General features: G+C 47.4%; 1 protein-coding gene across 2 annotated transcripts in view; it reads left to right on the top strand.

Annotated features, from left to right (window-relative positions):
- The first annotated feature begins 2,567 nt into the window (after positions 1 to 2,567).
- The window catches only part of LOC143492561 (mucin-2-like), a 79,437-nt gene continuing 57,409 nt past the window's right edge, over positions 2,568 to 24,595 (top strand). Inside the window, exons 1-4 of one of the 2 annotated variants that reach the window (XM_076990906.1) lie at positions 2,568 to 2,708; positions 16,304 to 16,363; positions 16,578 to 16,634; positions 23,245 to 23,301. In XM_076990906.1, the coding sequence (XP_076847021.1) occupies positions 2,627 to 2,708; positions 16,304 to 16,363; positions 16,578 to 16,634; positions 23,245 to 23,301 (256 nt within the window). In that variant the 5' untranslated portion in view covers positions 2,568 to 2,626. The remainder of the gene's footprint in view (positions 2,709 to 16,303; positions 16,364 to 16,577; positions 16,635 to 23,244; positions 23,302 to 24,595) is intronic. The other variant, XM_076990907.1, reaches the window with a different exon arrangement.

Consider the following 24,595-nt stretch of genomic DNA (forward strand, 5'->3'; position numbering starts at 1 on the left):
TTGAAATATTTTCCACACCAAAGCAACAAGATTTGAATGTTGATATTGGCAGTATATTAATGTCAATATTAATACATTAAGTTAAAAATCTTTTTCATCTTCCTGAATTGAAATCTTCCAGCCTCACCTGCCACTCATCACCACGCCCCCTTTTGTGTCTCTTATACACCTTCCCACTACTTCCTAGTAACGAAGTATTGCAGATTCATGCCGCATACTGAACGTTTCCTGTTTGCCTGTTTGATCTCCTGTGTTCTGACCCTCGCTTATCCCCCAGACCTCGTCTCCTGCTTAGCCCTTCTGTACCTTCTGTATTCTGCTCTACCGTTATGACCCTGGACCATTCCGACCATCCCAAGAGAACGTAATCGCTACAGATCTTAATGCTAGTGATTCACCTGTCGTTTTCTGTACACAGGATTCATTTGAATTATTTCATTATTTCCGCAGTTGGATCCTTCTCTGCCAGGTCAATACGTTACATTATTTTTTATTTTTTATTCTGCTTGATTCCATGATAGCCAGTGCAATGTTTAACAATTGTTTTCTACACTCATCTTCTGCAGCATGAGAAACAAACAAAAAATTGGTGCAATAGTTAATTCTAGTCCAACATCTAGACCCAGTGGTCTCAGGTGATGCCCAACACTAGCCCGCCACCACCACAATGGAATAAGGCTGCATGTCATGAAGAAATTAAGGAAACCCTGTATTTGTTTTGTATAACTGTGCTAAACATTTACTAACATGTAAATGTAACATTTACCAAGTACTGAACAAAGCGTTTGGTCAGGTTTAGCACGCATGATTAATAAAAACACCCATCAAGCTTTTTTTGTGTGCACTAAACTAAAAATCAATATCAGAACATGGAGAGCACACTTTGCATGGAATATGAAATATTGTGCAGAATTTGTGCCTTAAATCAATTTTCTGTTACAATGCAGCTACAGTACTTGATTTCAATGATGTCTGCTTGTGCAGAAAGCACATTACCAAGACTGGACACTTTGATTACATTATCTAAGACAATATCTGCCCTGGACTTGTATCACTACTCCTCCATTCAATAGGACAAATTTAGATTGTGTTGATACTTCATTATTTTACAAATTTTATATCAATAAATATTAGTATATCATAGTTACTACTTTTCATGTGACACATCAAAATGCCTTTATAATGTGTGTTTAATGATGTGCTTATAATCAGCATGGTTCTCCTGCAATTTGGAGCACATTTCAGGAGGTCATCCATAGTTGTGATGAATTCAGTTACTGCTTGAGCTATGACCTATTACTTCATCAGTTTACCCGAGACTTGTGGCATCATTGTTTTTTCCCGAGAAGGACAAAAGAATGAAAACAAACCAAAAACAAACATTCCCTGTGACGCGGGAACAGAGGTGGCCGAAGGCGAGGGTTGCACAGAATGATCTTTATTCTTATGAACAATAAATGTAGAATAAAAATCATGCTTGTCCACAAAAATGCAAATGAGCAATTATCAAAGTAGTAGTTTCATTCTTTTTGCACTTTGCTGAAATCCAAAAGGTTTAGTTAGCCAAATGAAGTGCTTGTTATTACCTATTGTTCCTATGTTCTGACTTTTTCCACTGCATCGCTTGCCTCTAAAATTAGATAACTATGAAGCCTTTGACTAGCACACTGTGATGTGATGAAATTGCTCAGTGTCCAGAAAATAAAGTGTCAAATGAACAAGTCAAGCTGTTTGCCAATCTTATTGGCAACAGGATTCAGCAGAGTGAAACTGAGTTGGAATCACTATCATGAACTACTTTTACTAATATGAACAAGCCTGGTAAAGTGGAATCTACTTCTCCAGCCCACTGGAAGACTAGTTCAGAGTTTAACTTATTGCTCCTGGTTAACCAGCTCTTTCATTACAGCTTTTCATTACTGCTCATCTTGTGAAGAATTACAAATATTTATGTCTATGGTAGCTAAACACACTAATGCTAAAACTCCACTTTCACAATATGTTAGGGGGTGGAGTGTGTTGAATAAGACCCTCATCCTGGTAGGTCTTCCTGTATGCACTGAAGGAGCATCCTGAGTCACCTATGTGGCACTGGAAAACTTGAAAATATTCAGGGTATAGATAAGTTGGGCTTTGGTGCCTTTCTTGAAATGGATGATTAATTTAAACTTATGTCCTTACCCAATGACTCTTGATAGCTTGTCGATCTCATGAACAAGATATTCTCCTGCTGCTAACTGAGGGAAAGCCATTCAGAGGAGGAACAGACCAAAACATTTCAAATGGGCAGGGTGTGTCTTGTTCAGGCTGAGGAACAGTGTGCACCCAAGGGTGCTAAACACAGCGGCAAACCTACTATGAAGTCAACAATTTTAGACACACTCAGGTATTTGAAAGTTTACCTAAACCATATGTGATGTTAAACAAAAGTGTCAAATATTAGTTTAAAATAGCAGTCTTAATATTGTCATAGACAATATAAAGAAAATGTCAGTCTTAATCCATGCTCCACCCTGACATAATTACTATTTAACCTGAGCAAGCTTCCTTATAAAAACCCCCTTAGAGGAAGAGGTAGGTGAAAGAGTGGAAGCAGCCTCTCACTTACATCCCAGGGCTGGTAACGATGGGAAGGCCAATAATGTCTCGAGTGTGGATGCTGAGATGGGTTACATTACTCATCATACTGCAGTCATCACAACAAACAGGTTGGTTCTTGGTTATAAACTGGATTACACTTGTAAACTGTTAAAGATATTTAAATGCTGTTTTGTTTTGTCTGCTTGAATTGCCTGCTGTCTGTCAATTTATGCTCTGACAGTTTCACTCAGATGAAAGAATCTTTGTTTATTCATTTAATGAGCAGTGATATAAAGTTGTATAGCAAACATTTTGGAAAGGAAATAGTGATTTGTATCAGTGATTGTTTTTCCTCATGAAAAAACCCTAGTGTTCCAGTGAATTATTAATTTTTGCCCTATTAAGAATAAGTAAATAAACTTTACCTTGTAACATCTGTATGTAAGTGTTTTTAGTGATTCTTTTTAAATCTACATGTATCAGAAACATTCTGAATTATTCAGTGAAATTGTGTTCAGTGATGCCAGAAGCACCAGGTAGGCCTTTCTATACAGGATATTAAGTATATTAGATCAGTTACAGTTTTGTTAACATTAAGATGGCCATTTGTAATGTTAGACTGAGAGGAGTCGGTCACAAATGCGAGTAGAGGACAGGTACATTTTCAACATTAACTAGACATTTCTTGGCAGAACACAATAGGTTAACTTTCCCATTGGTAACACAGAGATGAGACTTACTAGACCAGCGTTTCTCAAAGTGTGGGGCACACCCCACTGATGGGGCGCATGGGTATTGCAGGTGGGGCGCAAGCAATTGGAAGAAATGAACCTTTTTAAGGCCTGTTTGTTTTGCATAAGCCCCGGATGTTTAAAATGTCTGCAGAACAGTGTAAACCAGGGCTAGATCCGGCCCTTTAATGAATTTGTACCAGCCTGCAGCCCATCTCCCCATAAATAATAATAAATATTTGATAAACCGCCACGCTTCTATGCGGCACGCTTCTCTGTCACGAGTGTCACGTTCGCCACCCACCCCCCGGTCAACAAATCATGTTCAACACCCCCCTCCCCCCTCGTCAACAAATTACGTTCGCCACCCCTATTAAATTTAGTTCAATAAATTATAAAATGTGAAACTTGCATTTGTATTTTATTACCATTTTGTTTGGGTGATATAGGACAGGTGGGGCGTGGGATTTCCCCTTCTTCTGAGGTGGGAAATGATAGAAATAGTTTGAGAACCACTGTAGTAGACCAACACAACATGATACACAAGGGACAGCAAGCCAACAACAAACAGTAACTACTTTAACGAATAGACAGACTAATAAAAACATGTAAGAATACAAGACTAGACAGAGAGCAAACCAAACTAATGAGTAAATATAACTAAAACAGAGCAACCAACTTAACCAGAAAGAAAAGAATACACAACTTTGTAAAATACACAAACCACAGAATTCTACAGAAGAAAACATGAAAGATAGTGAGGGTTACAGTACATGAATCACAGAGCAGTAGGTACAGGTTACAAAGCATGAACCTAGACAAACACAGAGTTCAAAAGATACAGAGACAAATAATACAAAGGCTACAGTAACAATTACCAGCAACAAATGGACACAGGTGAAAGTACCAAACTGAAAGTAAACACGGGAGCACATCAAAACAAGGAAGTCAAACACAAACAAACATGATTGACGGGGGTGATGGGGTCAGTCCATTTTAGGGTAGGTTGCAATGTTCTGGAGAACTCCTTTTAATGAGCTACTGAAAAGTATTATAGTAAAGAAACTCTCATTTGATCAGATCAGAATTCTTCTAAAACCCAAGTGGAACAAACAATGACAATGAAAGAAACATCACATATGATCTTCCAGTGTAATTCCAAAATTAACACATATTAATGTACCCATGATATCATGTAATTTTTTACTTAGTATAGATTACAACATTTATAGTAACACTAGCATTGACATTTTAGAAAAGGTTACAATGTGCTGGAGAATTGCTATTAATAAGCCATAACGGAGTATTTGTGATGAATTTTATCAATAATTTAAATTCAATCAATCAATCAATCAAATTTTATTTATATAGCGCTTTTTACAACAGTTGTTGTCACAAAGCAGCTTTACAAGTGCCGAGTCCTAGCCCCCAGTGAGCAAGCCAAGGGCGACAGTGGCAAGGAAAAACTCCCTAGTTTTTGCATGAGGAAGAAACCTTGAGAGGAACCAAGACTCAGGGGGGGAGCCCATCCTCCTCTGGCCGACACCGGTCACCATGACAACAACAACAATATAGACAGAATGTAGACAGAATGTAAAAGATGCAATAATGTCCATTTAGACCGAAAAAGATGTAATAATGTCCATCATGGTGTAGGCATCCGGTTAGGCAGGAGGTGGCCGGCCAGGATGGATCGCTTGTCTCTCCTCATCTCATTATACCTCAAGCAGGCGGGCAGCCATGTGGAGAAATGAAACAGGGAAAATTAGCTCTGTATGAGGACATATACAGGACAGGTAAAATTATAAACATTTCTGGAGTGTGGCAGCAACTCCGGCACTAAGTTAAATTATTACAGCCTAGCTAAAAAAAAAAAAAAAAGGCAGAACCAGAAGGTAACATAGGCTTGGGGGCATTCTGAGACAATGGCATCCGTCCACTGCACTGTCAACAAACTTGAGTGACCACGAGCAGTGACAGGATGACAGCACCAGCACCCCAGTCTACCATAAAACCCTTCGTCTATGAACCCCTGGATCTATACCTTTATCTAAGGGGGATATTAATTATCAAATGCTAGACTAAATAAGTGGGTTTTCAACCTAGATTTAAAGATTGTGACTGTGTCAGAGTCCCGGACACATTTAGGAAGATTATTCCAAAGCTGGGGGGCCTTATAAGAAAAGGCTCTTCCCCCTGCTGTTACCTTGTTAATTTGTGGAACTAATAACAGACCAGCACCCTGTGATCTTAGTTGACGTGGGGGTTCATAGTAGGAAATAAGTTCCTGGAGGTATTCAGGAGCAAGCCCGTGTAGTGCTTTATATGCTAATAATAGAATTTTTAAATCAATACGAAATTTAACTGGGAGCCAATGCAGGGCTGATAGGACTGGTCTAATATGCTGAAATTTTCTAGTTCTGGTCAGAACTCTAGCTGCGGCATTTTGAACTACTTGAAGTTTATTTAGATTCCTATTTGAACATCCTGACAGTAGTGAATTGCAGTAGTCTAGTCTAGAGCTAACAAAGGCGTGCACCAATTTTTCTGCATCATCCTGTGATAATGCATTTCTTAATTTGGCAATGTTGCGGAGATGTAGAAAAGCTATCCTAGTAGTATTATCTATATATTTATCAAATGATAGGTCAATTGTTCAAATTCCAATAATGATGTGTATTAATCTATGGAGGCTACTATATTTTAAAACTTCATAATATTGACATGGCCATTTTATGAGAGGTTATAGTACTTTGGACATCTGGGGTGGGTTTCCCGATAATGAATGATCTTAGAAAGTTACTGTGACGCTGGGCGACGACAGACGGACGAGACACAGAATCCGTTTTCTTGCGACAGACATCACGTTTATTCTACAGTGATTGCGCAATAGCGCACGTTGAACAGTACACACACACAGCAACGTGTAGACATAGACAACGACGAGCACAGGACACTGCGCGAGCGCACATTAAATAGACAAACCACATTAACCCCAAGTGATTACGAGACGATTCACAGGTGAGATGGATTATCACATGACATAGCCATCACCACGGAATATCCACAGACGCAGACGATGCACGTAGACTACGTAAACACACGCCCAAAAGGGAGGGGCCGGGGTCCTCAACGTGACAGACGCCCCCTCCAAGGGCACTACCCGTCCCGGGGTGCCAACAGGACCGAGTGCCCCGAACCCACGACGATGGGCGGATCCGACGCGCTCAGTCCTGCGTCTGGGAGGTGACTGCCCTTGGCGAAGCGTCCATCATGAATCGCCTAGCACACCCTCCCTGGGAAGACGGGGGAAAAGACGTTAAACACATTAAACGGCACAGGAACAAACACACAAACAGGCACGCTTACACACATCGACACAAACGGGAAAAGGGGGTTTGGTACACATACGGGTAGACTTACGATTACAGGCATACACACACAAGACACAGGCGCCAGGCTGCGCGCCAGGAGTAGGGCGATAAGGGGAGAGAGGTCCGGAGCTGCTGGTGCTGCGGTAGGCAGTGCTCCTCCTGCCTTTGCTGCAGACTCTCCGCCAGGTGCAGCGCGGCGGGCAGACGTGCCCGGTGCAGCGCGGCGGGCAGACGTGCCCGATGCAGCGCGGTGGGCAGACGTGCCCGGTGCTTCGCGGGGGACTCCTCCGTCTGTCTCCATGGGCTTCTCTTCATCCTCCAGGACCTCCTCCATGGACTCTACCGGGCTCTCACCCCAGGAATAGTCCATTGAGCTAGCCCTGGAGGGTCTGGAGGACGCGTTCCCGCCAGGAATCCCCCGCCCCTTCATAGTGCCCACGGAGGAGGGAAGGCTCTCCTCGTCCTCCTCCGTGTAGGAGCCCTCCTCCTCTTCCTCTACGGTGGAAGAGGAACCTACGGGCGGAGGGAGGTATTCGTCCTCCTCCGACTCCCCTTCCTCTTCACCGTAGTCGACGGTGGAACCGTCGCATAGCGACGGAGGGTAGCCCTCTTCCTCGTCGTCCTGCTCCTCCCCTCCACCGTAGTCCACAGTGGAGGCGGAGTCCTCTGACGGAGGGTAGTCCTCCTCCTCCCCCCCTCCACCGTAGTCTACAGTGGAGGCGTCGTATAGCGAAGGAGGGTAGGTCTCCTCCTCGTCCGCCTGCTCCTCCTCCTCGCTGGGAGAGTCCCCCTCCCCAAACTCGCTCTCGGGGGTCCTCTCCGTCCCGCAGAGCATAAAGGAACACACCCGCAGGGGTGAGGGATCCCTGGAGGATGAGGGGGGATATTTCCTCCACAGCCGCACCGCCTCCTGGCGGACCTTCTCCGCAGACTCGGGGTTGTCATGCTCCCGAGCCTGACGCAGCAGGGACGCACACACTGGGTCCTGCTCCAGTTGTTCCTGCGTAGGCGTGTCCTCGTGGGGCGGGGAGGAATCCCCCTCAAGCTCGTGGACACCCCTACGCAGGGGCGAGAGCTCCCGGGAGGGGGAGGGGCGCTTCTCGGGAATAGCCGTTTCCCGAGCCGCGCAGAGCAGGTAGGCGCACTCTGGATCTTCCTGGAGCTGCGCCAGAGTCGGCGGGGCTTCGCGGCGCGGGGGGGAGGAAGACGTGCGGTGATGCCGCTTGCTGGGGCGCTGTGCCCACTTCGGCCGAGTGGCATAGCCTGGCATTCTTTTGATGTCTCTTGCAGGCTCGTCGTTCTGTGACGCTGGGCGACGACAGACGGACGAGACACAGAATCCGTTTTCTTGCGACAGACGTCACGTTTATTCTACAGTGATTGCGCAATAGCGCACGTTGAACAGTACACACACACAGCAATGTGTAGACATAGACAACGACGAGCACAGGACACTGCGCGAGCGCACATTAAATAGACAAACCACATTAACCCCACGTGATTACGAGACGATTCACAGGTGAGACGGATTATCACATGACATAGCCATCACCACGGAATATCCACAGACGCAGACGATGCACGTAGACTACGTAAACACACGCCCAAAAGGGAGGGGCCGGGGTCCTCAACGTGACAGTTACGAACAACTTTAAGAATGACGTAACTTTAAGAACGCCAAATTTACGAGTGTTTCCCAAAAGCCTCTGTAGTCTCCAAATTTATTTTATTTTTTTATTTTTTATTTATTTTTTCCCCACCACCACCACCCCCTCTCTTCGGAGGACTATTGATACTTTATTGTTTATTCAATCATAAAAACATATATAAATGGAGGGAGGGGGGGTTTAAAGGGAGATGAAAAGGGGGGGTGTAAAGGGGGACAGAAACAAAAGGAAGAGGGGGTTAAACATATATACAGATATATAATATAATATGGTATAATATAATGCAAGTCTCCAAATTTATGAACAAGTTCTAAGTAGTTCTTAGTTGACTCCGCCTCTGCATCTGCACTGGAAAAGCTCCGCTAGTCGAAAACTGAACCACTGATTTACATATATTTTTTCATTATTACGACGCAAACGTATCATTGGCAAAATGACAATCATAACAACTAACAACTAATAAGTGTTAAAATTTCAAGTATAAGTGTCACGTTGAGGACCCCGGTCCCTCCCTTTTGGGCGTTTGTTTACGTTGTCCACGTGCATCGTCTGCGTCTGTAGAACTACGTGGTTATGTTTATGTCTTGTGATAATTCGTCTCACCTGTGACTCGTCTCGTAATCATGTGGGGCTAATGTGGTCTGTCTATTTAATGTGCGTTCGCGCAGTGTCCTGTGCTCGCCAATGTCTACAGTTTACTCGTATCAGTGAGTGTTTCATGTTCTTTGTGCGCTTTATGCGCTATATGTCAAAGAAAACAAAAGTGACGTCAGTCCAAGGAGGATTCCGTGTCTCATCCTTCCCTGCTACGCCGCGCGTCACGAGCCGTCCGAGACACCCACAATGCCAGGCTACAAGACCCGGTCAAAGAAAGGAAAGAAGCCCTGCAAGCGGCATCACCATGCTTCGTCCTCCCCCCCCGCGCCGCGGCTCCACGCCGACTCTGGCGCAGATAAAGCGGGACCCCGAGTGCTCCTATCTGCTATCAGGGAGCGGCTCAGGAGGTAAGTACTCGAATAGAGACAATAGCAAAAGGGCTGGAGGTTGACGACATGAAGCAGACAACTCAGCGGTGAGGCACTGCATCTGTCGTCCTTATAAACACAGGATGACAGGTGCACGCCCTCACCGCTGATTAGCCAGCCCTGACAGAGCCCCCCCCTCTAGGCCCGAGACCCCGCGGGCCCAAGGTGACAGCCCTGTCCCGGTGGAAATTTTGGATCAGGGTTTGATCCAGGACCCGGCTGGCCAAAACCCAGGAGCGATCAGCCGGACCGCACCCCTGCCAATCAACCAGGAACTGCTCCCGGCCCTGGACCCGACGGACATCCAACAACCTACGGACCGTGTAGGCCGGACTCCCACCGACCATACGGGGGGCAGGCGACGTCGCGGCGTGGGGTAGATGGCACAGAACCGGCCAAAGCTGCGAGGCGTCAAACACAGGGTGCACCCGGAGGGATGGAGGAAGGGACAGGCGGTAAGACACCGGATTGACCCGCCACTCGACCTTATAGGGGCCCAGCGGTGCCAGCTTCCGGGTCTCACCGCGAACCAGCAGGTCCCTAGACGACAGCCACACCCATTGTCCAGGACAGAAAGACAGGGCCGGAAGGCGATGCCTATCAGCACAGGGCTTTTGGCCAGCCGAGGCCTTGAACAGGGCCCTGCGGGCCCGCTGCCAGGTCGACCTGCAGCGGCGAACCAGGGCCCTGGCATTGGGTACTGCCACATCCCCCTCCTGGTCAGCAAACATAGGCGGAGCATAGCCGTAAAGGCACTCAAAGAATGACATGCCTAGGGACGAGTGCCAGAGGGTGTTGTGGGCGTACTTTGCCCACATCAGCTGATCGGACCAGGAGGTGGGATTGGAGGAGGCCAGGCATCGGAGCATCTGTTTGAGGTCCTGGTTGACCCGCTCTGTCTGGCCGTTGCTCTGGGGGTGAAACCCAGAGGAGAGGCTGGCCCTGGCACCCAGGAGCTTAATGAACCGGCGGTAGAAATTGGCGAACCCCAAGAAGCACTGGACCTGATGGACTGACGTGGGCACAGGCCAGGAGGCTATTGCTTTGGTTATCACGGAAACCGAGGAACGAGACCCCTTCCATATGGAACACCGACTTCTCCAATTTGACATTCAAGTGGTTCTCCAGCAACAACTGGAGAACCCTTCTGAAGTGCCCAACATGTTCCTTGAGCGACTGGCTGTATATTAGTATGTCGTCCAGGTAGTTGAAAGCATAGCGGTCCAAGGTCTCCCTTAATACTTCATTTATGTACTGCTGGAAGATGGCTGGGGCATTCATGAGCCCAAACGGCATCACGAGGTACTCGTAGTGACCCGAAGGGGTAATAAAAGCAGTCTTCCATTCGTCCCCCTCACGTACTCTGATAAGATTGTAAGCACTGCGCAAGTCCAGCTTGGTAAAAATTATAGCTTGCTGCAGTGCTTCGAAGGCCAATGGCATGAGGGGTAAAGGTTGCCTGTCTTTCATGGTGATCTTGTTGAAACCCCGGTAATCAATACACAGCCGTAAACCTCCATTTATTTTTCCCACAAAGAAAAATCCCGCACCCACGGGAGAGGTAGATGGCTGTATGAGCCCTGCAGCTAAGGACTCCTGGATGTACTCATCCATGGCCTTGCGTTCAGGCGGAGCAAGTGAAAACAGACGACCCCTGGGAGGACTCATACCGGGTAAGAGATCGATAGCGATGTCATAGGGTCTGTGTGGGGGCAAGAACCCGGCTTTTTGTTTGCTGAAAACCTCTTGTAGGTCATGGTAATCAGCAGGAACGGGAGTGAAGTCTAGCTGTTCAGCAGGGCCCTTGCCAACTCTAGGACTAGCAGACACTAAACAGGTCGTCTGACATAGAGGGCCCCACTGTTTGACTGACAGGTGCAGCCAGTCGATGTCTGGGTTATGGTGCTGGAGCCAGGGCAGACCGAGAATAAGGCCTAACTTAGGGGCACTGATGACGTACAGCATTATACGTTCGCTGTGCTCCCCTATTCTCGTGTCCAGGGGGATAGTCTGGCTGCACACACTCCCTGACATAAGGACCCTCTGTCAATGGCGGCCACAGTGAGGGGTGTTGACGAGTGGGATCCCGAGGAGGCCGCTAAGAAGGTGTCAATGAAATTGCTGGCTGACCCCGAGTCAACCAGCATGAGGAGCCTGTTTTCTGAACCTCCTCGCCAAAAGAGGGTGACGTGGAGGGTTAGGGCCTCAGAGTGAGGAGTACCAGAGAGACCCGCCGTAGCCTCCCCAGCTACCCTTTTCCCTGAAGGTCGGGGCAGCTGTCATGTCTGTGGCTCCCCTTACCACAGTACAAGCAGCAGCCCTCTTGTATGCACGCCTGTCTCTCATCTCTTGACAGGCGAGTGTGCTCTATCTGCATCGGTTGCTCCCAAGGGGCCTCACTAACACGGTCCACCTTGGATGTGAGGGAGCTGGCTTGAGCGGTGGCAGAGAATCCAGGCTGGGAGCAGCGCCTGGTTTTCCATTCACGTAACTGATTGTCTAGCCTGACCGTCAGCTCAATAAACGTGTCCAGATCAGTCAGTAGATCCCGGAGGGCTAGCTCATCTTTGAGACCCTCATCTAACCCCTTGAGATAAGCCGCTGTAAGGGCTTGGGGCTCCCAACCGCTCTCAGCGGCCAAAGTATGGAACTCAACGAAGTACTCGGCCACCGTACTCTTGCCCTGGCGTAGTTTCAACAGCCTTGACTCTACTAGGCCACCGGATGCAGGGTGGTAGAAAGTGCTCCTCAAGGCTTGTGAGAACCGTTCTATACATGAGCACACTTCGGGTTGGTTCTCCAATACTACCCAGGCCAAAGCCTTGCCAGAGAGCAATGTGAGGATGTAGGCTACCTTGGCTTTCTCCGTAGGAAACCGCTGTTCGAATATCAGGGCACATTGCAACAAAAAACCACGACATTCATCGGATTCGCCTGTGAAACATGCAAGCGAAGGGAGAGCAGGCTCATAGTGAACGGGCGTGGCTGAGGGCACAGCAAGCAGCAGGTTAACAGGAGCAGCGGGGGGTTGGCTAATATTCTGCAGGGCCACCAAAACATTTTGTAGCTGCGCTATTACTTGTTGCAGCATTTGCTCGTGTTTGGCTATAGCCTGCCCTTGTCTGGTTAATGCGAGTTTCATTCCCTCTATCTCGTGGGAGTCGGCTGGGTCCATGTTAAGGCTGAGTTGTTCTGTCAGAGCAGGAGATGTAGGAGACGGAAATCTCCGCGAATATTTTTAGGTGGCGGACCCAAGCGCCTTGTCCGTGCACTGAACGATAGTACACACGTGAGGAAATAGACATGTCGCGCTGTATTTTCAGTGCCGACAACGAGGGAGAACTGAAAGTAATTGCGGAAATACTCAACACGTATAACAGGGGAGAACTGAAAACAATTGCGGAAATACTCTACACGTAACGAACAAACAGAAAACCAAAGAGAAACAAAGGACGCCAGGGGAAGTACAGTTGTGATCAAATTTATTCAACCCCCACTGAAATAAAGTGTTTTGGCCAGTTTGACATTGATTTTGATCATTTCAGTCATCTTATTTACAATTATATCAAAGAGGCACTTATAAATTAGACAAACATAACATAATATTTATGATGGAATAACCACAAATGTCTTTACTGTGCTCACATCATTATCAGTTTTATTCAACCCCCTAGTGACATTATTTTTTAGTACTTAGTACAACATCCTTTTCCAGTTATGACAGCTTTCAAGCGTGAAGCATAGCTTGACACAAGTGTCTTGCAGCGACCTATGGGTATCTTAGCCCATTCTTCATGGGCAAAAGCCTCCAGTTCAGTCACATTCTTAGGCTTGCGCACTGCAACTGCCTTCTTTAGGTCCCACCAGAGGTTCTCAATTGGATTTAAGTCTGGTGATTGCGATGGCCACTCTAGAATGTTCCAGCCTTTCATGTTCAACCATGCTCTAGTGGACTTGGATGTGTGCTTCGGATCATTGTCCTGTTGGAAGGTCCAACGTCTCCCAAGCCGCAGGTTTGTGACTGACTCCATCACATTTTCCTCCAAGATCTCCTGGTACTGAAGGGAATTCATGGTACCCTGCACACGTTGAAGCTTTCCTGTACCATTAGAAGCAAAACAGCCCCAAAGCATAATTGACCCCCCGCCATGCTTCACAGTAGGCAAGGTGTTCTTTTGTTCATAAGCCTGGTTCTTCCTTCTCCAAACATAGCGCTGGTCCATTGTCCCAAACAGTTCTAATTTAGTTTCCAAAACCTGTTCCAAAACCTTTGTGGCTTGTCCACATGACTTTTGGCATACTGCAGTCGACTTTTCTTGTTCTTTGGAGTCAGCAAGGGGGTGCGTCTGGGCGTTCTGGCATGGAGGTCTTCGTTATGCAGTGCGCGCCTTATTGTCTGAGCTGAAACTTCAGTGCCCACATCTGACAGGTCTTTTTTCAGTTCCTTAGCAGTCACGCGGGGATTTTTCTCCACATTACGCTTCAGGTAGCGCACAGCAGTCGCGGTCAGGATCTTCTTTCTGCCACGACCAGGTAACGTTTCCACTGTGCCCTTTAACTTGAACTTGCGAATGATACTTCCGATAGTGTCTCTTGGAATATTTAACAACTTCGCAATCTTTTTATATCCATTGCCATTCTTGTGAAGAGCAATAACCTCTTCTCTTGTCTTCTGGGACCATTCTCTTGCCTTCACCATGCTTGGAAACACACCAGTAGATGTCTAGAAGGAGCTGAGTATCACAGTCCCTTTAAATCTGCCTAATTGGTGCTTATCATGCTTGATTGCTGCTCGTTGACATCCACCGATGTTTTCAATACCTGATGGAAAACACTGGAATGAACCTCTGTTCTTAGGAGTGGTAGTCGTAAAGGGGTTGAATAATTGTGTCAATGAAGAAATCACAAAAAGGCCATTTAATACTTTATGACAAAAAAAATTGATGCTATCTTAGTTGCATTTAGTTCTTTAACAAGTCCTTGTAAGATTTCATTATGAACACAATTACAAATGTGCACTGAATTCCATAAAACCCTTCGCAGCATTGGGGGTTGAATAAATTTGATCACAACTGTAGCTGGCTGGCTGGCAAACGCAGTGAGGAACAAAAAACCAGGGGAGAATAACAGGAAGAATAACAGCGAGAGGAAAACTTGAGAGGGGCCAGGGAGTGGCGCAGGAGGGAAGTACTCGAATAGATAGAGAAATAAACAAAACAACTGAAATGAGCAAGAGGCAGGGTGACGAGACACCGAGCAGAGACAAAAGCAAAAGGGCTGGAGGTTGACGATATGAAGCAGACAACTCAGCAGTGAGGCACTGCGTCTGTAGTCCCTATAAACACAGGATGACAGGTGCACGCCATCACCGCTGATTAGCCTGTGGTCTGACTCATGGGCTCCTCCTGGTGGCGACTGGAAGAGCCGCCCTGGGGCCAGCTCTGACACATGTGGCATGACTTCTGTAGTCAAGTCAAAAATAAGGGGACAGAACTCAGAATGGAAAAGGGTTAATACTGGTGGATGTCAAATGTGCACAAGTTCCCTTACTGTTGAGGAGGAGAAGGCACTGGGGATACTGAAGCCCACAGCTACTGAAGGGATACCAGGGTACAGGACCCCATCCGAAATCTAGCATCTAGATTTCCTGTCCCCCCCAGATTAATATTGAGGTCATCAACAGGCGGACCGCGGTCCGGATCCGAACCCGAATGCAGTCCTATCCGGACCCAATCTCATTCCTGATTAACTGCATACGCCAAAATTCTGCATTCAGGCAAACTACATGGCTTTGTGGATTATGTCGTCTTCTTTAATTATGTCTTCTGTTTAAAGCTCTTTGAAGAGCTGCCATGTTCATCACACAAGCACAATTGCTAGCCTTAATCCAAGTTACTTAATCCAAGCTACCGATTAATCAAATCCATTTTATTGGTTAAGTTAAACTAAGCTTAATAGGCCAACTTGTATCTATTTCTTTGCAAACAATACATTAATTCTGAAAGTCTGAAATGCTATTAACTGCACAATGATGAACAGAGAGATTTAATTAATTATTGGGAACATATGAACTAATGCTGAATAATTCAAAGTAGTACATTTGATTTTGCTGACAATGTGGTATATGCGATGCAATTACTTAGAAAATAGGCTACTAGGCTAATTATACACGTAAACGCAAATGTTGTAATGCCGTGATTAAAACCAGTGCGAGTGAAATTAGCACTTCTATCCTTTTTGAGGTAGAACTGCACATGAGCTTCGAGTTAAGAAGTACTTAGTTACGAATGGGTCCGGAGATTCTTAAGTTACGAACGACTATAAGTACGACGTAAGTTACGAAGAGTTTTGGGAAATACTCGTAAAATTAAGCATATTCGTAAGTACGAGGTTACGAAGTACTTAGAGTTACGGACGTTTTGGGAAATGCCCCCCAGGTCATCTGAAACTCAAACAGTACAATTAGAGGAGAAGAATGAAACATCATTAGGTAGGTACAACTTCATAGTCTATATCCCAGTAATTAAAAGAATTAAACGCTGGCTACCACATTTCTTTTCTTGATAATATTAACATGGTGATTTTATGATGGGTTACAGTCTCCTGGAGAAGTGATATTAATATTTGTGATGCATTTGATCAATAATCTGAATGGGTACTCCATTTGATCAGCTCATGAGTCTTCTGAGACCCAAAAACTGCAATCAGCAGAAATGAAAGAAGGATCATCAGGTGTAAATTTCTAGTCTATATCCCAGTAATTAAGTGTATTAATATATGAAGCTTATTATATTTTAAAACATGATAATATTGACATGGCCATTTTATGAGAGGTAACAGTAGTCTGGACATTTGCTTTCAATGAGAAAACAAGGTTTTGTGAAGTAGTTGATTAATCCTCTGAATAGATACTCTCATTTGATCAGCTCAGGGTTCTTCTAACACCCAAGAGGACCAAACAGTGACAGTGAATGAAGAAACATCAGGTATGATGTTCTAGTGTAATTACAATTGTAACGTGTGTTAATAGAACCAGGACACTACTTAAATTATTAATTTGTGTAGTCTACAACATTGCTAATAACATTAATATTTTAGAAAAAGGTTACAGTGTTCTGGAGAATTGTTATTAATGAGTAATAATTAAGTATTTGTGAAATATTTGATCAGTAATCTGAGTATATACTCTTATTTAATCAGCTCCTGAGGCTTCTGAAACCCAAACAGTACAACCAGAGGAGAATGAAGAATCATCAGGTAAACATTTCTAGTCTATATCCCTAAATGAATTATACACTGACTACGACAATTCAGTACTTGAAAATATTGACATGGTGATTTTATGATGGGTTACAGCAGGGCCGGAGTGGGCCACTTTTTCAGCCCGGGAGTTTCATATCCAAATCCGGACCAAAATTATTTTTCCCTCCCAATCGGCCCAAACTAGAGATTGACATGAGCCAGCCCATCGGGAATCCTCCCGAATCTCCCGATTAGGCACTCCGGCTCTGGGTTACAGTATCCTGAAGAAGTGATATTAATAAGCCAACATAGAGCATTTGTGATGCATTTGATCAATAATCTGAATGGGTACGCTCATTTGATCAGCTTAAAATTCCAAATATAACATGTATTAATAGACCCAGGACATTACTTAATTTATGATATGATATAGACTACAACATTGATAATAAAATTGACATTTTTGAAAACATTAGTGTTTGGGAGAATTGTAATTAATGAGCAATTATTAAGTATTTGTGAATTATTTGATGAGTAATCTGAGTGAATACTCTTATTTAATCAGCTCCTGAGGCTTCTGAAACCCAAACAGTACAATCGGAGGAAAATGAAAAATCACCAGGTAGACCTTTCTAGTCTATATCCCTAAATGAGTTATACGCTGGCTACCACATTTCAGTACTTGGAAATATTGACATGGTGATTTTATGATGGGTTACAGTATCCTGGAGAAGTGATATTAATAAGCCAAAATAGAGCATTTGTGATGCATTTGATTGTCACGGTGAGGGGGCCGGGTCGCCACCAGAGGGCGCGCAACCCGGCCAGCAGCCGATCCCAGCACACACCCCCGCGCACGCAGCCACTCCCACAGTTGCAATCACCATCATACTGAGCACCTGTTTCTTGTTTACTTTGCACTTCTTAAGCCCGCAGGTCGTCTGGTCCAGTGCTGCACATTGCCGCTACACGAGCGTCTCTGGTTGATAGCGAATCCGTCACTGCGTTCCCTACCGTGTGTGTACGCTACGAGCTTCACTTTGCATCCACAGTGTGTGCGCTACGAGCTTTACCTTGCATCTACAGTGTGTGCACTACGAGCTTTACCTTGCATTACTTGCTGTGTATGCGCTACGAGTGTTACTGGTTGCCATGGATAATAAACTACCTTCTGTCCAACCCACGTCTCCGGCTGCCTCTGTCCCGATGCCCCCGGCGTCACAGAATGTGCAGCCTGGAGCAGCTGGAGGCGAGGGCGCCTCTGCTATAGAGGTGTTGGCCCATCAAGGCATCATCCTGGGCAGACAACAGCAGGAGCTCCAGGAGCTCTGCTCCGTGGTGAATACCCTGACGACCTGCATCCAGGCTCTGACGGTACAGGCATCTGCGCGCCCTCCGATGCCAAGAACGCCGATTCCTCCACCCGAGCCCTACAATGGGGATCCGGAGCGCTGTGAGGGCTTCCTGGTCCAGTGCCAGCTCTATTTCACCAGCATGCCCCACCTGGAGGAGAAGGAGAAAGTCGGCTTCATGGTGAACAGGTTGCAGGGCAAGGCACTGGACTGGGGAGCAGCCCAGATCAGCGCGGAGAAGCCCTGTACCCGCAGCTATAACCAGTTTGTTCGCGAGCTGCGGGCGGTCTTCAACCACCCCAGCCGCGGGAGGGTCTGCGGCCAGAGCCTGTTACAGCTACAGCAGGGAAGCCGAAGCGCCGCAGACTACGCCCTGGAGTTTCGGACCCTGGCCGCCAGGACTGGTTGGGGAGAAGCAGCTCAAACAGACGTCTTCCTGGCAGGGTTGAAGCCCGACCTGAGGGCGGAGTTGAGCTGTCGGCCCGAGGGACAGGAACTGAATCAGATGGTGCACCTGGCCATAACCATGGACAGGTTGCTGCAGGAGCGAGGCAGAGGAGCGGCGCTTCCTCCTACCCCGCAGGCTCCCGTGCACACACCGCCCCGTGAGACCACAACCGCCGAGCCCATGGAGATGGGTGCTGCCGCCCCCCCCTCACTCATACCGCTGGCCCGAGGAGGGGGCGGGCTAGGGTAAGTATCGCTCTGATGGGTAATCTTTTAATGTGGGAGGCGTCAGTGTCTTACGGGGCGATGTCCTTATCTGTGTTTGCATTAGTGGATACGGGAGCCTCGGGGACCCTGATGCGGAGGAGCGTCGCTGAGCAGCTGAGGGTGCCCCTGATCCAACTCGAGGAGCCAAGACGCGTGCACGCACTGGACGGGCGACCTGTGGGCGGGGGTTTTATTTCTCACCGCACTGCACCAGTCACCATACACGTTCAGGGCAGAAGGGAACAGATCAGTTTTTTTGTACTCCCTTCCACACGCTATTCCATCACATTAGGTCTCCCATGGTTTAAACTCCACAACCCCGTCATCGACTGGTCCATGGGTAAGCTGCTGAAGTGGGTAGCGCCCCTACAGGGCACCCGGTCTCCCTCCCGTGTGTTTGCGCAATACACCAGCGTTGAGAGCCCTAACAGCAGCTCCACCCCAGTCATTCCCGCTCCGTACCGTGATCTAGCGGAGGTGTTCAGCGCTGCCAAGGCCACCCAGTTACCACCCCACCGACCCTGGGACTGTCACATCACCCTCAAGGCAGGTACTACGCCACCGCACGGTCGAGTCTATCCACTTTCTCAGGAAGAGGAGCGGGTCATGGCTCAGTATGTTAAGGAGGCTCTCGCTCAGGGCTATATTACTCCCTCCACCTCTCCCGCCTCAGCCAGCGTCTTCTTCGTAAAGAAGAAAGACGGTGGGCTGAGGCCATGCGTAGATTACCGAGGGCTCAATTCCCTCTTAGTGAACTTTGCCTACCCGCTGCCTCTAGTGCCGTCGGCGCTGGAGCAGTTAAGGAGGGCTAAAGTCTTCACTAAACTAGATCAGCGCAGCGCCTACAACCTTATTCGCGTACGCGAGGGTGATGAATGGAAGACGGTGTTTAGTACCTCTACGGGGCACTACGAGTATTGCGTCTTGCCTTATGGCTTGGCGTCTGCTCCGTCGTTCTTCCAGGCGTTCATTAATGAGGTCTTAAGGGAGTTTCTGAATAGATGCGTTGTCGCTTACATCGATGACATTCTGATCTATTCTCCCTCCTACGACCAACATGTGCGTGATGTACGGGCAGTTCTGGGCACGTTCTTGTGCAATCGATTGTATTGCAAGCTCGAGAAGTGCGAGTTCCATCTCAGTGAGATGAACTTCCTAGGCTACACCATTAGGCCAGGCTCCGTGCACATGCAGCACAGGAAGGTGGAGGCGGTCGTGAAATGGACGCAGCCTCACACACGGTGCAAGCTGCAGAGATTTCTGGGCTTCGCGAATTTCTACAGGCGGTTCATTCGCGCATATAGTCAGATCGCAGAGCCCCTTACTGACATGCTGAGAGGGGGAGGAGTTAAGCTTCGCTGGACAGAGAGATCTACGAGAGCGTTCAACCAGCTGAAGCAAGCGTTTGTCGACACGCCGGTTCTGCACCAACCGGATCCTAACCGTCCCTTTATAGTGGAGGTAGACGCATCGAACGTGGGAGTAGGCGTGGTGCTGTCACAGCGACCAAAGAAGCATAGCTCTCTCCGTCCCATAGCCTTCTACTCGAGGAAGCTCACCGCCGCCGAGCGTAACTACGGGGTGGGAGACCGTGAGTTGTTGGCCTTGCGCAAGGCGTTCAGGGAGCTAAGCATCCATTCACCGTGCTTACTGACCACAAAAACCTGGAATATATTAGGACCACGAAACAGATGAACGCCCGTCAAGCCAGGTGGTCTCTGTATTTCTCTCGTTTCAAGTTCCAGGTGACGTACCGGCCAGGAGAGAAGAACCAGCGTGCGGATGCGCTATCTAGGTCAGGTATCACCAAATGGCGGACCGCGGTCCGGATCCGGACCCGAACGCCGTCCTGTCCGGACCCAATCACATTCCTGATTAACTGGATACGGACCCAAATGCCAAAAAAATTTTAACGGGAGACTATATTTTAAACCGGAGAATTTATTTTCAGACGAGTGTTACGTTCACCACCCATTTGAGTGTTACGTTCCCCCCCCCCCCCCCCCCCCGCGCTCAACAACTTTCGTTTGCCGCCGCGGACCCGGACCTAAGGTCTGAGCTATCTGGACCGCGGAAAGATTTAATTGATTACCCCTGATCTAGGTCCTTTCCTGGCAGTACGGAGTCGACGAGCGAGGAGCCAGTGCTTATGCCTGAGTGCGTCGTGGGAGCCTTGGAGTGGAGGATCGATCGGGAGATCGAGGCAGCGAACCCGCATCCAGGTTGCCCGCCGCACCGTAAGTACGTTCCCCCCGCGCACCGTAGTGCCCTCATCAGCTGGGCTCATACGTCAGTGGGGACGGGGCACCCAGGGGTGTCGAAAACGGCTCAGTTGTTGGGGGCTCGCTACTGGTGGCCGGGGCTGCACCGGGACGTACTGCAGCAGGTGGCGTCCTGCGCGGTGTGTGCGTGGTGCAAGGTGCCACACACTCCTCCTGCGGGTAAGCTCCTCCCTCTCCCTGCACCCAAGCAACCATGGACGCACATCGCTCTGGACTTAGTCACGGACCTCTCCCCGTCCGAGGAGAACACGGTCATCATGGTGGTGATAGACCGATTCTCGAAGATGGTTCGCTTCCTTCCCCTGCGGGGCCTGCCCACCGCTTGGGAGACTGCGGATCTCTTGTTTCGGCACATATTCCGGCAGTTCGGTCTGCCTGAGGATATCGTGTCAGACAGGGGACCGCAGTTCACCTCGCGTGTGTGGCGGGAGTTCCTGTCCAAGCTCAACATCACGGTTAGCCTAACCTCTGGTTACCATCCGCAGGCTAACGGACAGGTGGAGCGGGCGAACCAGGAGGTGGGAAAGTTCCTGCGCGCGTACTGCAGCGAGCACGCGGACACATGGTGCACCCTTCTGCCCTGGGCCGAGTACGCACAGAACTCCCTCACTCATTCCAGCACGGGGATGACACCGTTCGAGTGCGTGCTCGGTCGCCAGCCGCCGCTCTATCCTTGGAACGCCGCGTCCTCAGACCAGCCCATCGTCGAGGAGTGGTGCAAGAGGAGCGAGCAGGTGTGGGAGGACACCCATCAGCGGCTGAGGGAGGCGATCTGGCGATTCAAGAGGAAAGCCGACCGTCGGAGGGGAGAGGCCCCATCTTATCAGGTAGGGGATAAGGAGTGGGTCTCCACCGAAGATGGACGCCTGGGCAGGAGAGGTAAACTGGGGGAGAGATATGCCGGCCCGTACGTCATCTTGAGGCGGCTTAACCCAGTGACATACCGCATCGGTCTGCCCGAAGACAGACGTGTGTCGCGTTCGTTTCATGTGTCCGCTCTCAAGCCATACAGAGCAGGTGCATTGGAGGAGGCCTCGACGTCACGGCCGCCCTCGCCGCTGCAGTTATCGGACGGACCCGCGTACCTTGTGGAGAGGTTACTGGACTCGAGGCGCAGAAAAGGAGGCTTACAGTACCTGGTGGATTGGGTCGGTTACGGGCCGGAGGAGCGCTCCTGGATACTGGCCTCTCAAGTGGTAGGCCCCTCCCTTATCGCCGACTTCCACAGGGAACATCCAGACCGGCCAGCTCCGCGGCGACGGGGAAGACCGCATGGGAGTCGACAGGAGGGGTCCTTGGGGGAGGGCTCTGTCAGCAGCCGATCCCAGCACACACCCCCGCGCACGCAGCCACTCCCACAGTCGCAATCACCATCTTACCGAGCACCTGTTTCTTGTTTACTTTGCACTTCTTAAGCCCGCAGGTCGTCTGGTCCAGTGCTGCACATTGCCGCTACACGAGCGTCTCTGATTGATAGCGAATCCGTCACTGCGTTCCCTACCGTGTGTGTACGCTACGAGCTTCACCTTGCATCCACAGTGTGTGCGCTACGAGCTTTACCTTGCATCTACAGTGTGTGCGCTACGAGCTTTACCTTGCATTACTTGCTGTGTATGCGCTACGAGTGATACTGGTTGCCATGGATAATAAACTACCTTCTGTCCAACCCACGCCCCCGGCGTCACATTGATGAATAATCTGAATGGGTACTTTCATTTGATCAGCTCAAAATTCCAAATATAACATGTATTAATAGACCCAGGACATTCCTTCATTTATGACATAGTATAGACTACAACATTGATAATAAAATTGACATTTTTGAAAAGTGTTCTGGAGAATTGTAATTATCCATCCATCCATTATCTGAACCGCTTAATCCCGCTAGTCGGGGTCACGGGGGGGCTGGAGCCAATCCCAGCATCTCCGGGCGAAGGCAGGGTACACCATGGGCAGGTCGCCAGTCCACCGCATGGCCAACACACACGCACGCACTCACACCTACGGGCAATTTAGAGTGATCAATCAACCTAACACGCATGTCTTTGGACTGTGGGAGGAAACCGGAGTACCCGGAGGAAACCCACGCAGGCACAGGGAGAACATGCAAACTCCACACAGAGCAGCCCAGACCGAGAATCAAACCCAGACCGCCTTGCTGTGAGGCGACAGTGCTAACCACCACCGTACCGCCCCAGAGTTGTAATTAATGAGCAATTAATAAGTATTTGTGAATTATTTGACCAGTAATCTGAGAGAATACTCTTTTTTAATCAGCTCCTGAGGCTTCTCAAACCCAAACAGTACAATCGGAGGAGAATGAAGACTCATCAGGTAGACCTTTCTAGTCTATATCCCTAAATGAATTATACCCTGGCTACCATATTTCAGTACTTGAAAATATTGACATGGTGATTTTATGATGGGTTACAGTATCCTGGAGAAGTGATATTAATAAGCCAAAATAGAGCATTTGTGATGCATTTGATGAATAATCTGAATGGGTACTCTCATTTGATCAGCTCAAAATTCCAAATATAACATGTATTAATAGACCCAGGACATTCCTTCATTTATGACATAGTATAGACTACAACATTGATAATAAAATTGACATTTTTGAAAAGATTACAGTGTTCTGGAGAATTGTAATTAATGAGCAATTAATAAGTATTTGTGAATTATTTGATCAGTAATCTGAGAGAATACTCTTTTTTAATCAGCTCCTGAGGCTTCTCAAACCCAAACAGTACAATCGGAGGAGAATGAAGACTCATCAGGTAGACCTTTCTAGTCTATATCCCTAAATGAATTTATACCCTGGCTACCATATTTCAGTACTTGAAAATATTGACATGGTAATTTTATGATGGGTTACAGTATCCTGGAAAAGTGATATTAATAAGCCAAAATAGAGCATTTGTGATGCATTTGATGAATAATCTGAATGGGTACTCTCATTTGATCAGCTCAAAATTCCAAATATAACATGTATTAATAGACCCAGGACATTCCTTCATTTATGACATAGTATAGACTACAACATTGATAATAAAATTGACATTTTTGAAAAGATTACAGTGTTCTGGAGAATTGTAATTAATGAGCAATTAATAAGTATTTGTGAATTATTTGATCAGTAATCTGAGAGAATACTCTTTTTTAATCAGCTCCTGAGGCTTCTCAAACCCAAACAGTACAATCGGAGGAGAATGAAGACTCATCAGGTAGACCTTTCTAGTCTATATCCCTAAATGAATTATACCCTGGCTACCATATTTCAGTACTTGAAAATATTGACATGGTAATTTTATGATGGGTTACAGTATCCTGGAAAAGTGATATTAATAAAGCCAAAATAGAACATTTGTGATGCATTTGATGAATAATCTGAATGGGTACTCTCATTTGATCAGCTCAAAATTCCAAATATAACATGTATTAATAGACCCAGGACATTCCTTCATTTATGACATAGTATAGACTACAACATTGATAATAAAATTGACATTTTTGAAAAGATTACAGTGTTCTGGAGAATTGTAATTAATGAGCAATTATTAAGTATTTGTGAATTATTTGATCAGTAATCTGAGTGAATACTCTTATTTAATCAGCTCCTGAGGCT

Source organism: Brachyhypopomus gauderio, unplaced genomic scaffold (assembly GCF_052324685.1).
Source record: "Brachyhypopomus gauderio isolate BG-103 unplaced genomic scaffold, BGAUD_0.2 sc79, whole genome shotgun sequence".
In the NCBI taxonomy this organism is placed as follows: Eukaryota; Metazoa; Chordata; class Actinopteri; order Gymnotiformes; family Hypopomidae; genus Brachyhypopomus; species Brachyhypopomus gauderio.